We start from the raw sequence: 17,084 nt of genomic DNA, 5'->3' as shown, positions 1-17,084 counted from the left end.
GGCTTGCCCTGAATTCGAATTGAGATCATTCTATCGTTTTTTGGATTGTATCCAAGCACTGCTTTAGCCACTTTACTATTAATTATGAAGGCTACTCCATTTCTTCTGTGGTCCTCTTGTCCACAGTAGTAGATCTGGTGGTCATCTGATGTGAAGTGGCCCATTCCAGTCCGTTTCAGTTCACTGACGCCCAGGATGTCTATCTTTAATCTTGACATCTCACCCATAACCACATCCAATTTGCCCTGGCTCATAGATCTTACATTCCAGGTTCCAATGGTGTGTTGATCCTTAGAACATCGGATTCGCCGTTCACCACCAGCACCATCGGCTGCTAGCCATCCTTTCAGCTTTGAGCTAGCTGTGTCATCACATCTGGGGCTAGCTGAACTCATCCTGTTCCTCCCCAGCAACATTTTGACCATCTTCCAACCTGGGAGTCTCATCTTCCGATGGTATACCGACATATCTCTGGTTGTACTGATCCATTTAGTTTTCACGGCAAGAATACTGGGGTGGGTTGCCATTACCTTCCCCAGGGATTGCATTTAGTCTGACCTCTCTGTCATGACCTTCCCGTCTTGGGTGGCCCTTCACGGTTTAGCTCATGGCATCACTGAGGTGCTCAAGCTCCAGCACCACAACAAGGTAACGAACTGAAATAAGAAAAACTCTGCTGACATCTAGTGGTCATCCGGAGTCTAGCAGCCAAGATCTGCAAGAAGCTTTCAAATAACTAAGGAAAAAGTGGTATTATGGTATTTATGGTATTTTAATGTTTTTATCTTTGTTGTAAACCACCCAGAGTCCTCCTTTTGAGGGGAAATAGGCAGTGGCAAAATAAAATAAAATAAAATAATAAATCAATGAAAGAACGAATGAACGAATGAATGAATGAATGAATGTTATGGCTTGACAGGTTACCTTCAGGACCAAATCTCTTCACTGGAATTGGCCTGACCAGTTTTATCATGCAGCTGGTGGTTCCATTTTTGGGAAGTCGGGGGGACCAAGATGTTTTTCCATCGTTAGCCCAGCCCTCTGGAAGCACCTTCTGTGAAAAGCACATTTGGCCTCAACTCTATAGTCACCTTCCAGAACCTTCCCAAAACAGAACTTTACTGGACAGCATTTCAAGGCTAAACCTGGATGCGTTTTCTAAAGCACATTTGTCTAATTTTGATTCTTGCTTCTATCTCTACTACTCCATGGTGCAATTCTCCCTATGTGTGCCAGTTGTGTTCCAGTTGACTATAGTGTTGGAATAGCACTACTCCTGTGTCCAAAAGGAACCCAACTATCAGCTGATAGCAGGGCTCCCTCTGAATACAGCCATGCAAAATTCCACAACCAAATTTAAAGTGCTGGTCTAATCTGTTCAAACACACTTTGTCCCTAAGCTCCATCATTTAGAGACTCTAGGCTGTTCACAGAGAACCAGTTTGATGTAGTGATTAAGACACCAGGCTAGAAACCAGGAGAACATGAGTTCTAGTCCCACCTTAGCCACAAAGCCAGCTGGGTGACCTTGGACCAGTCACTCCCTCTCAGCCCTAGGAAGCAGGCAATGGCAAACCACTTCTGAAAAATCTTGCCAAGAAAACTGCAGGGACTTCTCCAGGCAGTCACCAGGAGTCAAAAACTGACTTGAAGGGACCAAAAAACAAAACAAAAGAAGGCAGCTCACAACAACAGCAACAACAACAATTTAAATATAGAACCAAGGGCAAAATGTGTGTCAGGGTAAGGTGGGAAGCACTACTTTAACTCCATAGCAAAGGATGATTTAAAGCTGTCTCAGGTATAGTTAAGGATTGGATGGAAGCAATATCACAAGGATGTGCAAAAAAAAGAGGTAACTGTGCAACAGACAGAAAAGAGGAGTGGTTCTTAGTCTTTTTCAATGGGCCTTCCATTTTACCTGTTGAACAAGACCACATACTTTAAATCCACTAGTGTAAGTTTGCCCAATTATTATTAAAGTACATCTTACATGTAACTTAACTCATAGGTTCTGTTAATTTTAGAAGAATTATAGTTCATTTTCAAATATATTGACTTGAAAATCTGTATGAAAAACTAATATATATATATATAAAGGATATGTTGCTGAGTTAGTTTCCTAACTTCAGTAGTTGCAAAATTCTGGAAATCGATAAGATTTTCACATTTGCATGGGTTTTTCTTATCATCTGAAGGATTTGCTGGGGAAAAAAAATAAGTGGAGTGTATTTAGCTAAATAGTAAATGAAGAAATACATTTTCATTGCAAGAACAAAATCTATTCTCTTTATAACCCATTGAACTCATTGGAAAAATGAAATTCATAAAGTGAGTGACAGAAGAATTTTAGAAAAGTTCCTTTGTTTCTCTTTTTTTAATGGCTGTAGAAATGCAGAGATGGCAGAGATTAAAATGAGGATACATGTGTTTTATTACTGAGTTATGGTAACCACTATAATAAAAGTACAATGGCCCAAGGTTTAGGTAAGAAGACTAATGATAAACCATGGTTTCAAATTACTAAGAAAATTCAGTGGTTTGATATTTACAAACAAAAGGACATATAATATGTGGGAAGCTGTCTTCTACTACAACATATATCCCAAGAATTCTAGAGAATCAAAGTGGATGCATAGCACAATTGTTTTATATGACAGAAGATACATTATGATAATTATGCTAAGTCATGGGTGATGTACATGGAAATAAATTTTACCTGAAGCTTTTGTCCGTAACTGTTTTTCTTTAAAAAGATATTTATGATGCACAGCAAAATTGGAACAGGAAAGAACATCTGTGATTGCTAAGGTAGATGCTTCAGGTTCTGCAGAGGACAACACAGTGAGACCAGAAGTGAGATTATATTTCCATCCAGCCTCTTCTGAAGTGGCTTCTTTGTGTGTGTGAAAGTGATGGTGAAAGGTCCCCTGTGCAAGCACCAAGTCATGTCTGATCCTTTGGGGGGAATGCCACTTTCGCAACATTTTCTTGGCAGACTATAGCAGGGTGGTTTGCCATTGCCCTCCCCAGTTGTCACCTTCCCCAGCAAGCTGGGTGCTCATTTTACCAACCTTGGAAGGATGGAAGGCTGAGTCGATCTGAGTCGGCTACCTGAGAATCCAGCTTCTGCTGGGATTGAACCCAGGTCGTGGGGAGAGTTTCGGTTGCAATAGTGCCGCTACCACTCTGCGCCACACAAGGCTCTATTTCTTTGTGCAGATGTTGACTTTAATATTTCAAAATGAAATAATATCCTTGCTGGTCGATATCAAACAATATAAAGATTTGCAAGGTAATCTCCAGATTAGAGATTTTAACCAGCCCAGAGTAGAATTAGTATGCTTAGGGTAAATATGGTCTTCAGTTGCATTTATGCCACATTGGCCAAAATGTGGCAGAACTACTGCTGTTCTTACTGTTATCAGGGACTGCTGTGTGTGGCACAGGTGTCAGTAAGGCTGGTAACCTACTCTACACCTTCTGTATCTTACCAAGAAGTATTATCACAATGAAAATGACCCAGTGTGAACATTTTTCTGAAAAGGGCAGAGTGTAAAGGAATCAAATCAAATTAAAACAACAAGTACACTCTGATGATTTCAAACCTTCAGAAAGTAAATCCACTGAATGCAGCACACTTGTAACATCCTGGTAGTCTTTCAGATCTAGAAGAAATATTGCCAAAATGAAATAAAGTAGGATGTATTGCCAAATCCAGTCAGATCATGATAGTCAACTACAAACAAGCCAGATACTGCAATAGATTTTGTAATTTAAAAATTAAATTGCTAGAATAACTTTTGAACAGGAGTAAAATTAGAGTCATTTTGTTTGTTACTGATTATATTTAGCCAGGAGAATGCAGATGTGAGCTAGGTCATTGATTTTGATTTTATGATTTTGATTTTATGATCTTAGAGACTGGGAAAATGTTCCCAGGATCATAGAGTTTCCATGGAGAATACATTAACACAATTTAAAAGCCTTAGAATAAAGTTATACTGTATAATACCTAAGTGATAAATTACAGAAATATTATTTTTCCTAATGGCCTATTGCTCATCATGTTTTACATATATCCCAGTAATTAGGTAGATGCTCAGAACAAATGGGCAGATTTAATTATTTATTTTATTTTATTTTAATTTATTAGCCATCCAACTCCAATGCAGTCAAGTCCCAAATTTCTATTTGGGTTAGTTTTATATTATTTTCTTGTGTAGAATATAAGGTGGAGCTTACTTAGTACCTTCACAGATTCTTTTCTGCAGTTTTTCCATGAGCTCTTCCATGGCTTTGAATTCCTCAGCATAAAAAACATGTTTCTCAGCAGGATTAGAAGCAATTGCTCGCAGTTCTTCCTCAATTGATTTCCCTATTCCAACAGCATATATAGTGATTCCTAAAAAAAGAAACAAATTTAATTTCATATACAGTTCAAGATTGAGATATAGCATTAAGGCACAATTAATTAATAGAAAAGAATTGGATTCAAACTTGTATAAATTCATATTTGAACTGCTGCCTCTCTTGAAGTTTACCACAATCTAATTGAGAATCTTCTGAAGGTCTGTTTGCCAACTGAGAAAATAGCATGTTTTATCTGTGACTATCTTTGAATGTGAGGGACGCGGTGGCGCTGCGGGTTAAACCGCTGAGCTGCCGATCGGAAGGTCGGCGGTTCGAAACCGCGCGGCGGGGTGAGCTCCCGTTGCTCGTCCCAGCTCCTGCTCACCTAGCAGTTCGAAAACATGCAAATGTGAGTAGATCAATAGGTACCGCTTCGGCGGGAAGGTAACGGTGTTCCGAGTCGTCATGCTGGCCACATGACCCGGAAGTGTCTATGACAACGCCGGCTCCAAGGCTTAGAAACGGAGATGAGCACCGCCCCCTAGAGTCGGACACAACTGGACTTTATGTCAAGGGAAACCTTTACCTTTACTATCTTTGAATGTAAATTGAAATCTGGATAATGTAATAATCTAAAATCCAATTGCTTGCAATGTATCCTTCCCTCCACCCTAAAACCTTGCCTAGAAACATAGGTGATAGCCTGATGTGATAAAAACAACAAAGGTCTGTTTCCAGATTTCTTCTGAGCAGACTCTCAATCATTGGACATTCTTGCTGCAAGAAGACGTAATTTCTACCAATTCTCCTTTTTCTCATTTGGAACATGTAGAAGGTAGTGTTGGCATTCTGCAGGAGAATCAGCCAAAATTGCCTTCCTGTTTTCTTCCTGGGAGAGACTTCGCTGCATGTCATTTCCTTCTGAAAATAAAGGAACTCTTCTGTGTATAAAAAAAAACATTCTAGAGCCAACCCAGAGTCTGATTATCTGTATCTCTATCTCTCTATCTATATCTACAAAGAGGCCTAGACCAGAGACCAATGATAAATCTGTTAATCAGGATTTAGTCCATGAAAAGTTAGGTCACAATAAATATCTTAGGTTTAATGATATAATCAGATTTGATTTATCATTTCAACACAATCCAACTATGCTGGGTTATGGTATTTAGAAAACAATTAAGTATTTTTATTTCCCTTGAAAACATGCTTCTTAAAATGTTTTATCATCATTCAAAATTAGATTTATTTTTTTATTTTAAACCCAATTACCATTATATTTATACAAGGCTTTTTTCATCTTTAGCAGCATGCTGGATGTAGCAATGCATACTTGTCATTGAATGTTTAAGATAACACTATAAGGGCTCTTTTATAACAGTTGCTGCACTTAGTTTAGCTTGCTTTAGGTATTTATTATAAGATATTTTACAAATCATCATATATTATCTTGTTGACATATGAATCTATCTTCAGTTTTGTGGAACTCCTGGTTCCCATCAATACAGTTTGAAAGCCTGGAATCCAATGCCCTTTTATTTGGGAACAAATCTCGTAAGACCCAATCATACAGAGCTTACTTCTGAACATATATAGTATATAATATGTAATATATATGGGCATTAAAAATCTGTTTTGTGTAGTTTTGCTTGTTTCATGTTCTGCTGGTTTAAAACTGCTTAGAATGTTTTAGGAGGACTTACAACTATATTATTCCCATGTTACTAGTTTATACTGGTATTTAACTTTTTTTATTGTAAAACAATTTGATTATGTTGTATGTTATGCTTTATATGAGGACTGTCCCACAAGGGCAATGTAGAAATTAATAAATTTCATTAATATATTGGTTTCTTTGTTTAGTGATCATTCAGTTTTCAATCAACTAACAATTTGTATATTCTATATAGTTTCAGCATTATATAGAATTAGCTAACAATTGGCAATACTGACAAATGAGTTTTGATGGGAATGTGCAGGCCCTCATTCCCATCCTACCCCTGAGAATGTGGCTTTGGAAACTGAAAGTTTATACTGAATCCAGTGGGAGATTTCCAAATCATGCTTTATGTCAAATAAACAGTATGCATTTCACTCTTAGAGATTCTCCAGCACCCTTCTAGGAGAAATTAATAAAAAGCTCTAGATTAAAAACAAGGTATATAATATTGTAATAGCAGCACTACTTTTGCAGCTTTCTTTCTTATTTCTTTTACAATTTACACTTCTGATAAATATCCATCCTACCACTTTGCTTTGCTTTAGTTGCCCATTCAGAAACATCATCTTGGGCCCGTCCATCTGTAAACACAATAGACACTCTGGGAACATTTGCTGAGAAGTGCCTGGCTCCCTCCGCTTCAGTGAAGCTTCTCTCGGTCATTTGCTTCAATGCAAGCCCAGTCATGGAACCTTTCCCCATGTATTTAATTTGTGTCACTGCTTTCTTCATATCTTTGGCTGTGTTGAATTGTTTCAGTGAAAATTCTGTGCGGACCTGACTGGAATACTGCAGCAAACCAACATGTGCAGCTGTGGGAGATATTGTAAGAGAGTCCAAAATTCCCAAGACAAATTCCTTGACAATTTCAAAATTATTTTCTCCCAGACTTTTGGATCCATCTATCACAAATACCAGATCAACTGGGCCTTCAGTACATCCTGTTAAAATAAAATGAACAAATGAAATAATGGAAGATTGTCAGCAGAACAAATACATTTCTTCAAGCTAAGGGTTTATTATATTCTGTAAAATTCATTTATTTATTTATTCAAGTGACTCTGCATGGCTAACAGTAATAAAATTACAGCAAAAACAATACAAAATAAATAGACAATTAGCAGCTGAGATAAAAACAAACAAAAACAACAACAATCAATTCAAGTACAATAGAATTATTTCAATAAAACTAATTCACAGGGTCCAATAGACATTCTGATCACCAAGCCCAGGAACATACCCATGTCTTTAAGGCCTTGCAAAAGGCCAACATGGATCTCTGGGGGGATGATATTCTGCAGGAGAGGTGCAGCAACAGAAAAGGCTCTCTTCCTGGGTCCTGCCTGGTGGCACTCTTTAATGGATGGGACCTGTAACATGTCTTTCCTGCTGGATCTGATGGGATGAGTAGACATGACTGGGGAGAGGTGGTCCCACAAATAACCTGGGCCCATGCCATAAACAGCTTTATAGCTAACCACCATCTTGATAGCAAAAGCAATTTAATAAACTATCAGAAATAAGTTAGGCTTAGATATAGATAAAAGCCTAACTTATTTCTGATAGTTTATTATATTGCTTTTAGCAACCTAATAATTAAATAAAAAGAGAACCTAAAAGATTTGGAATAAGTAATGTAAGGCAGTTAAGTTATATAAAAGTAAAAATTAAAAAATATTGGTGTGGTATTTTTTTGTAAACAATAAATCTGATTGCATTGTTCTCCTGAATCACCTTACAGGTTATAGAGATTACTAATGCTGATATTGAAGACCAGACATTTTTGTATGAATGTAATTGTATGTATGAATTGTATGTATGTAATTCTTGGATGTTTTGAAATCTGTGTCAACTTCATCTTATATAAAATCTATCTTGCCATTTTTCAAAAAGTTAAGTGAGTAGTACTCTACTAGCAAAATGAGGCATCATTTAGGAGCACGCAGTGTTAAAACTTTAGAGATGAAACTGAGTAAGTAAGTAAATAGAATAAAGATCTATTATTTACTTTTATATGTTTTCCCATTTTCTTCCAATATGAATCCCTCATGACATTTAGAGATACACAAACTGTTACTATGCATACAAATATGTTTATAGGCATGTTGAATGCAGTTCAAGGGTCCTTACATAAACATAGATTAAAGGTCATTAATATCAACACGTTTTTGCTAAAAAATGGCAAAACGGTCAAAACAAGTTCTTGTTTTTTAATCTCTGCAATCAGGATCTGATAGCTGAATTAAGAACCTTTCCTCACTTACATTTAACAACAGGAAAAATGTCCTTAAGCAACTTTTTTTTAACCATATCCTCACAATGTTGCTTTATCTGAAGCATCTGAAGTCCTCTCAACTATTCTGGTTTTAAAGTACAATAATATCCCAACACTAGTTTTGCCATGGAAACAATTCCATGCACTTAACTAACCACTCTGTCAACGGTGCAATCAGGTGACCCCACTTTAGTGATTACTTTAGGGTGCTGTAGTTACACACTCTGGTCTCTGGGCAACTTCCAGGGTAATTCTGCTTTAGGCAGAGGGAAAATCTGGCTTTTTCAAGCCAGGCTATCCTCTTCTACCTGCCAGATATAGGAGCCAATTCCCAGCTCAGAAAGATGGCTTTGAAAGAGGGTTCAACCCAAGCAGCATCTAACCATTGGGGAGGGCTTATGCAATAAAGTTGCAGGGAGATATCTCTGATGCTTCCTGATGCAGCCCTCCCACCATCACACCTCACCAACTGCTATTTGGGCTCCTTTTGAACAAATGGGTAGTGCAAGTTAATTAAATACAAGAACAATAATCATATTAACTGGTTCCGAGTTAACTGAAATTACTGTAATGTAATTCCAATTTCATTTTAAAAACCACTTTCAGTTTCTGTCTTGGTCTTAGTATTTTTTTTTCCTGGCTCCCCCTACCTTTTGGACTACAGTTCTTAGCACATTACTCAAAGACCAAATGCAGCTTTTTTCTCCTTAAAATTTGCACATCTCTGCACTGAGCTGTGGTTTAGTATTATATCTGAACATGGTCAGCATCTCTTTAAGTGAGTCATTTTCCAATAATAGAATAAACAAATAACAGTGATGGTGATAAATATAAATTACTTACTTTTACATGTTCTTCCATCATTCCATAATATAAATCCCTCATGGCATTTGCAGGTATATGAATCATTATTATTAACACAGACATGTTCACACCCATGGTTGATGGACTTGCAGACATCTTGATCTGGGTAGTTAAAGAGATTTCTGATCAAAACTTTCTAAAGATATGATACATTAAAAGCATTATTTTCTGGTAAAGCTTACTTCTTAGCTGTACATGCACATGAAATTGGATTTCAAGAAATCCAATTTCAACAAGCTTAGAGATGTACAAGGCCCAGTACTGAGGGCAGAAATTGTCAGATCAAAGGAAGCAATAGGAAGCTTGGAAATTCCTCAGAAATGAGATATTGAAAGTATAATCGTACATCATGTAATGGGAAAAACATTAGCTGGAAAACATAGGAAACCACTGTGATGCAGAGGATCAGGAAACTTTTGACCTAGATAAGAGTCAAAAGAGACAAGCAAAGGAAATGGAAGATGGATGTAATCACCAAGAAAGCATACCAGCAAGTAGCATATATCTACAGAAAAGTTAAAAAATAGAAAAGGAATTTAGGCTTGCAAGCGAAGCTAAAACAAATGAAGGAGCCTTTTTTGGCTACGTTAGGAGTAAAAAGAAGAAAAAGGAAGCAATGGAACCACTTCTAGAAGTTGGTAAAATAACAACAGGTGATGAGGCAATAGCAGAGAATTCTCAGTGGTATTCTGGGAGAGCTGGTTTGAAACTTTCAGCTTTTCACCTTGCAAGTTCAACCATACTACAAGTTTATTAATTTGTTTTGTGCAATAAACACTTAAGGACTAAAAGATACAGAAGCAATTCAACTAAAATCAAGCTTACGTTTGCAGGTTTTCCCATCACTATGAAGCACATATCCTTCAGTGCACTGGCAGATGTAAGATGTCCCAGTATTCACACACAAATGTTCACAGCCATGGTCATTCAGCAAACAATAGTCCACTCCTGAGGACAAGTTTAAGCATTATTAATTTATTTATATAGGTACATGCTCTATACTGTGCTTGTTAAAAATCTGTCCTGTCCACACACAGAACATACTTAATTGTCCCCATATGTTATGTCAGAACTTTAACTCAGACAACTGATCCAGTTAACTGACCCTGATATTTGTTTGTTGTAGTCTTCTCTAGCAACTCTGTTTCCTTTTTAGTTTCACCTGTGGCCAAAACCAGTGTTGGATGGAAAAGGGACAAGTGGTGGGTTAGCTCCCCCATATCTCTATGCACAATGGCAGTGATCCATTGCCACAATGGATTCCTTTTTCTTTTAAACTACTTCAGTGATTGGAGGTGAACCCATTAGATATGGGAGGGCCTATCCTAAAGTTATGTGAACATTACCAGTGAGAGACGCAGTCCCTACTCCCAAGGGGCTTATAATGTAAAAAGAGATATAAAGAAAATAGCAAAAAAAGGGAAGAAACTGAAGGCAAGATAAATGGAATAAGGATTGAAGGATATTTTAAACCTTTATCCTGATTTATACCTTACTATACAATATATACTTTATTATACATCAGTGCCACACTGAGGGCAGACAGAGGTCACATATAGACATCTCTCTACTATCAGGATATCTGGTATTCTTCTCCATTTATAATACAACTAGCTTTAAGAAATCTGTAACAGTAAAATGGATTATTTCAATAATCAATTGTTTGGTGCATCCATGAAACAGTGGTGTCTTAAAAAAAACCTAACATGTTTCTCAATGAATAGTATCCATGAGGAGTCCTTGGTGCTCTCTGAGCTTGGTTGTTTGCTTGCAGACATTTCATTACCCAAGTAGGTAACATCATCAGGCCTGTTTATATACAGTGGCTTGCCCTGCCAGTGTTGGTGGGGGTATGGTTTTCTCCTTGGTAGTTCCTTGATTAGGGTACTGTTTTCTGCTTGATTGTTTGCCTGGTGTTAATCCCTGCTTATCTGGGTGTTGGCTGCTGGCAAGGACATCTTTTGATCTTTTTGTTTCCTTCTTACCTTTTTTTATTTTCCCTTTTTTAAATGGTGTTTAAATGTGGTTTATCTCTATATGTGGCTGATTTGTCTGAATGCCAAGCTTCCAGGAATTCCCAAGTGTTTTTGGATTTAGTTGTACATATTTAGTATGTGTTTAGTATGGATTTAGTATGCATATCACTTGAGGTACACACAAGTGCTTAAACTTTCGCAAGTGGCTGTACTTCCTGACACCTGTGACAAGGCCTTCTTGCCATAATTTAAAAGAGAATTATAACAGTTCTTCTCTGTTTTCAAATATACTCTCTTTTTTACTTCCATTTCCCTTGCTGTATTAAAGTACAACCTTCTCTATTACGCTTCTATGAAACCCGAACTTACTCCTGTGTTTTCTTACTGAATTCTCATTTTGTGGAAAATCTCTCTTCATATTTCTCAGTTCCTTTGCTTTTCTGAGTAGTTTGCCAAAGCTCATGCTTTCATTGACTATTTAATCCCATCACTGCCAATTTACTCTAAATTCTAATTGAATAAAGCTTTCCCAGAAATTATGCACATCAGCCTAAGCACCATTTTGTTTTTCTGTTTAATTCTATAGAACATCTCAGGCAAGAGACTTACGTGAACAAGTTTTCAGATCCTCATTAATGATGAATCCTTCAGAGCACTGGCAAACGTAGGATTCTCTGGTATTCAGACAGAGTTGTTCACACCCATGATTGAACTCAGCACAGTGGTCTAGTCCTGAATTGTTATGTGTTAAGCAGTAAAAGAGAAAACACTAGAATTTTCAAGCAATAAAAAGTCCATATACTAAAACTTCAGAAACTGAATTTTTCACCCATTATAGATTACACCTCTTTGCCCTTGACATTTGCCCCCATTTTAAAAAACTATTTCTGAAATCTATCCTCATATAACACAAATGCAGGGTTCTTCCATGCAGCATCTGTTTGCTACTGCAAAAAACTCTGGACTGGTACATTCACATGAAGCCAGTAAGTTACAAGAGTTGAGTTCGTGAGTTTTTGGCTCCATTCCACATTTTGAAATCTGACTGAAGCTAAACCTTTTATTTGCAATGTTGCAGCTAGCCAGTCTGTCCTGATTCACGAAGCCTTCCAGTGAGCTATCTCAGTTTATGCTAGAGCCAGTCTTTGGCTCAAGACAATAGATGAGCTGTTCTAGGAGGTGGAATGTATGATTGGTGAGCCCTGACTGTATGTTGCTGATATGTTGGCTTATGGATTTCACTTTTTGTTGATTTTGTATGGTTTTTATTTGCAATATTGTCAGGAGGGTGGGTATGTGATGTATGCCTCCTGGAATTGTGATTATGCAAGTTGGGCAGCTATATACATTTATTCAGTAAGTAAATTATCCAACAAGAGTCAATTAGATTGCAGCAGGGTAGAAACTGAATGAACAAAAATGTGGAATGGCTCTTGAAACATTTGAAAAGTTTGCACTATATTATTTTCTTTAAGGGCTAAACTGATGTTTGGTTATGACAGTTACTGTAAGGGTGGGGGTACCTGATCTTGAGCCAGACCATCACACACAGAGGGAGATAACTTAAACATCACCTCCTAGCCATTTGCTCCGCATGGGTGGTTCAAAAAAGTGGGGGAAAATGCCAAAACTTTCTTTACTCTTCTTGTTGAAATAGGCCCAGCACTTAAGGTGTTAGACTAGGACTGGGGAGAACCAGATGCAGTCCACCTTCAGGTACAGAAAGCCATTAAATAATTTAGGTGTCATGTCCCCCGTTGCGATGTATACATACATCACAACGGGGAACATGCCTTTCCGGGGAAGGGGAGGAAGGAGGAAAGAATCAGTGCTAATCCTATAAGCACTGAAAGACAAATACAAATAAAGGACAAAGGAGCCATACCTTTGCCCTGACCCGAGAAGCCATCATCCTATCTCCCTGACATCTCTGCATTACCACGGGGGACACACCTGCTCCGGACACAGGAAGAGGACAGAGGTAATCAGCGCTAATCCCCCTGATCGCCCATCGAGACTCCGGAATCGCCCCCTGATCGCCCATCAAGACTCCGGATCAGGACTTTGGGACGATGGGGGGTGGGGAAGGATCAGGTCCGCACCGCGGGTATTTATCGGCTACCTTGCACGCCATGTGCTCATTCCCGTCTTTCTTCGTGTATGCATTCTATTCCTAATAAACCAGAAATCCTTAGCCCTGGCTAGTGAGTCTGTGTTCTTTTGGGAATAAGGCAACCATCACATTAGGTAAGTCATTATCTCACAGTCCAACCTACTCCACAGGGATATTTTTGGTAAGAGATAGGAATGCTGTGTACAATGTGGGGACACAATGGGATTATGAATGCAAAGTTAGCTACACTCTAGAATTTGCAATAGTCAGACATATTTGCTGCAGCAGAACTGAGTTCCATAAACAGAACTGTTTGGTTTACGTAGAGAGATTCTTTAGAAACAGGAAAACTATGTATCACCAGAACTAAGTGTTAAGTGAGATTATAGATTGCTATGCCATGCAAAGCAGAACATCTAACTTAATAATGCAGCCTTATTTTCCAGATGCCGCAGTGTGAGCTTGGCTTCAGCTTTCTAAAACTGAATTTTTTCATTAAGAAGCCCAAATTCATATTTTAATAACAACAACAACAAAAAGATTACAATTGAGAGATACTAAAGTAAATTAATAGATCAAAGGAAAGAGTGAGAATTTACTTTTCTTTTTCTATAGTGTGTTATAGACAGGTATAAAAAGCTCTGTAAAATGGGGAACTGTTTTAGTATTTAAAAAATCCTCCCTGATATTTTAATATTCCTTTCTTTTAATAATTTATAACAAGATGTTTAGGAACTTCCAAAATTAACTAAAGATTCACATGTATTATAGGCTGAAGACTTTGTTCACTGTCCTTAGTTCCAATTGGGTAATTTTCCTCTTTCCATGAGTTCATTCATCATAAAAAGAGGAGCTCACAAAGATGCTTATACAAAAACTTTAAAAAAAATGAGTGAGGGAAATAGTTGATATTGAGTTTGGTACAAAATAGTTTTCATACTACTCTTCCACAGGTGGTAGTCTGTGTCACAAACGAAAAAGTCTTCTCATCAGTAATTTATAGCATTGCAAACATGAACCAAGAGAGCTTTTACATATCAGAGGTATCTCAAAAAAGTACACGGGGAGGCCCAGAAATAACAAACAAAAAAGTTGTATGCATTCTCACTATTTTGGCTATCATCTATACCACAAAAATAAAGATCAAGTACCCTAGCAATAATTTGTTCCTTTTTTCTATGGCTTTGTAACAAATATGTTATTTGTGAGATAAACATATTTAAGTCATTTGGTGAGTCTGATGACATTTTAAAAGCACAACATTGTTATAGCCAAGATATCCCTAAGGGACACCTGCTTATATCAAAATTCATTCTGATATACCAATTTGCTCCTTCAGATAAACTAACATACTCACTTCTGCATGTTTTGCGATCACGGTTCAGTGTGTACCCAGTTTGGCATTTGCATACATATGATTCTTCAGCGCTAACACATTCATGTTGGCAGCCGTGCTTTCCCAAACTACAGATATTTATTCCTATGGAAAGAGAAAACTAATAAACATGTCAAGTAAGAATGCTGGAAAATAATGTAATTTTTAAAATACTGATAAGTAATCAGCATATACTGTATAGCTATCAAAAACCTTACCTTTCATTATGTTCTCAGAAACCAAAAGCAAAATGAAAGACACCTAAGGCTCCTGAAAGCACTTGTGTTTGGGCAAGAAGGACATCAAGAGGAATAGAGTTTCCAGAACTTTGGGGACTGATATCCAAATGTTTCTGTGTACTTTTAATCTGGCATTTAAATTGAGGTTTTTTTTACTGATGTTAGCAGGCCTGGCACTGTACAATAAACCTGAGCAGGTGCAGAGACTCACAGCTAGTGATAAGGCCTGTTGGGATGATGACACTTCTGCTTCAGGCCCTTATTGGCCACAGCTGCAGATGTAATTTTAATTGTCCCAAATGCCTTGTCTTAGGATGTCCATCATTCTAATCTACATTGGATAAAACTGTATTGGATTTGGCACAAAAACAGGGTAGCAGTTACCTTGTTTTTGTTTACTTATAAGACATTTGGACAGTGGAATTTCTGGGGCCACAGTATTTTGGAAAAATTAAGATAGATGAGAATATTTGGGTATAAAATATTGGATGGATTACATGCTTCTGGTGTCCATTCAACACTGAAACCAACCTTTAATCTTAGGATGCTTTTATATGGTAGAGCAAGGGCAAACAACTTTATTTTTTTTCCTATTGAAAGCACTTTCTCAGGAGTAATCTGTTTCAAGCAGCATTTGAATAGTGAGCAGTTCTATAGCAAATAATAGGTGGGTCTCAGTCCTTCTAAGCCCTTTTCCCTCATACCCTTGCTTTTATCTATTTTGTTCTCTTTTCAGTACTCAATTCTCTCCCTCTAAAAAGCAGGCTGGCAGGAAATGAACAGTTAATTCTTCTCAGAGGTTTAATTGCTTATGAAATTAGGCTGACAGCCACATATAGTCCTAAAGCCCCAGTTCCTACTACTCTGCAAGAGTTTTCAATTTACTTAAATATAAGTTTGTGTCATTTCTGGTAATCTGCTTAATTAACATGGTGATGCATCAGTTTCCTATTTAAGAAATATAAAATCTGTTTTAATCATCCAAGCCTTAGCTATCACACTTTTTTTTCCGGAAAAATGTTTAGGTTTGGGCTCTGATAGAACTCCAAGGGAAATGGGAGTTGTTCTCTAGGAAGACCTTTTTATGCACATGTTGTACTCTTAACTGGCACACAGTCATACAGCTTTTGACAAAATAAGTATATAAACATATACTTGATTGAATAAACAGTTATCTCTGTAAATAGGAATGACTGTTTGAACTGAGCATTATAAAGAAATGTAGGAAGGAGGCAGTTTCATAGGCATGTCCTAAAGTTATATTTGAAAAGAGATTAGTGTTATAAAAAATAAGTTGTAACAGCAATGTTGATAAATAAAAGCAGGTGAACTTACTATACACTTTAGGACAACATACTTTTGCAAGTTCTCTTATCCGGATTAAGAGTAAATCCTTGCGTGCATTGGCAAAAATAGGATTCATCTGTACTGACACATTCCTGCTGACAGCCATGATTTTGCAAAGCACAATGGTCTGGTCCTGAAGATTGAGGAGAAATTAAAAGAACAGCAGTGGAAAGTACAAATATACAGAATGGAATGAAGATTCGTGCCTCAGTTTTAGTGAGCACTTTTTCCTCTCTGAAGTTTTGTTTGAAAGCACAGCATTTTCTTCATATAAATATTAGACAATACAAAATTTACAGGCATTCCTAGAAATACTGGAATGGGTTTATTTCCCTCTCTCTCTGCTCATCCTCCAACCATGGCAGAAAGATTTATCATTTTTAAGGGGTGTCTGACTCCAACCCTGACTCTCCAGCATTTCATGAAGTACTGATCCCAATAGAAAAGTCGGGTGTAGATAGAGGGTTATGGATTTACTGTGTGCTTCTCATTGTCCATCACTCTGTCTGCTCTTTGCCTAAGAGATCTCGGGTCACTTCCTTCTGCCTTTTCTTCACAACAGACACTCTTTGAATCTCCTCCTGATAGGACGTTGCTAGCTGGTGCTAGGTTTTGCCTATCCCTATAATGTGCTTCCTGTAATTAAATCTCCTCTCTGTTATATTTATAGAACTTAATATTTGCTCAGGTTAAATTCTCACTCTCAGGAACATGCACACACAGTATGCTTCAATCTCCAAAACTAAAATAATGGTTTTCCTCTTTTCCTGACATAGGTTTTGCTGTATGAGCAATCTACAACACCTCAGTGACAAGTTTGGA

General features: G+C 37.5%; 1 protein-coding gene across 1 annotated transcript in view; it reads right to left on the bottom strand.

Moving 5' to 3' along the window:
- Positions 1-2,064: 2,064 nt before the first annotated feature.
- The window catches only part of MATN2 (matrilin 2), a 47,164-nt gene continuing 32,144 nt past the window's right edge, over positions 2,065-17,084 (bottom strand). Inside the window, exons 7-16 of the mRNA XM_063299534.1 lie at positions 16,273-16,395; positions 14,659-14,781; positions 11,798-11,920; positions 10,038-10,160; positions 9,192-9,314; positions 6,601-7,014; positions 4,253-4,405; positions 3,609-3,668; positions 2,720-2,827; positions 2,065-2,204 (exon numbers count right to left, since the gene is read on the bottom strand). Of these exons, the coding sequence (XP_063155604.1) occupies positions 2,080-2,204; positions 2,720-2,827; positions 3,609-3,668; positions 4,253-4,405; positions 6,601-7,014; positions 9,192-9,314; positions 10,038-10,160; positions 11,798-11,920; positions 14,659-14,781; positions 16,273-16,395 (1,475 nt within the window). The 3' untranslated portion in view covers positions 2,065-2,079. The remainder of the gene's footprint in view (positions 2,205-2,719; positions 2,828-3,608; positions 3,669-4,252; positions 4,406-6,600; positions 7,015-9,191; positions 9,315-10,037; positions 10,161-11,797; positions 11,921-14,658; positions 14,782-16,272; positions 16,396-17,084) is intronic.

Source organism: Candoia aspera, chromosome 3 (assembly GCF_035149785.1).
Source record: "Candoia aspera isolate rCanAsp1 chromosome 3, rCanAsp1.hap2, whole genome shotgun sequence".
Classification (NCBI taxonomy): domain Eukaryota; kingdom Metazoa; phylum Chordata; class Lepidosauria; order Squamata; family Boidae; genus Candoia; species Candoia aspera.
The sequence above is the reverse complement of the archived record's forward strand: the minus strand, read 5'-3'. Positions and strand labels throughout refer to the sequence as shown.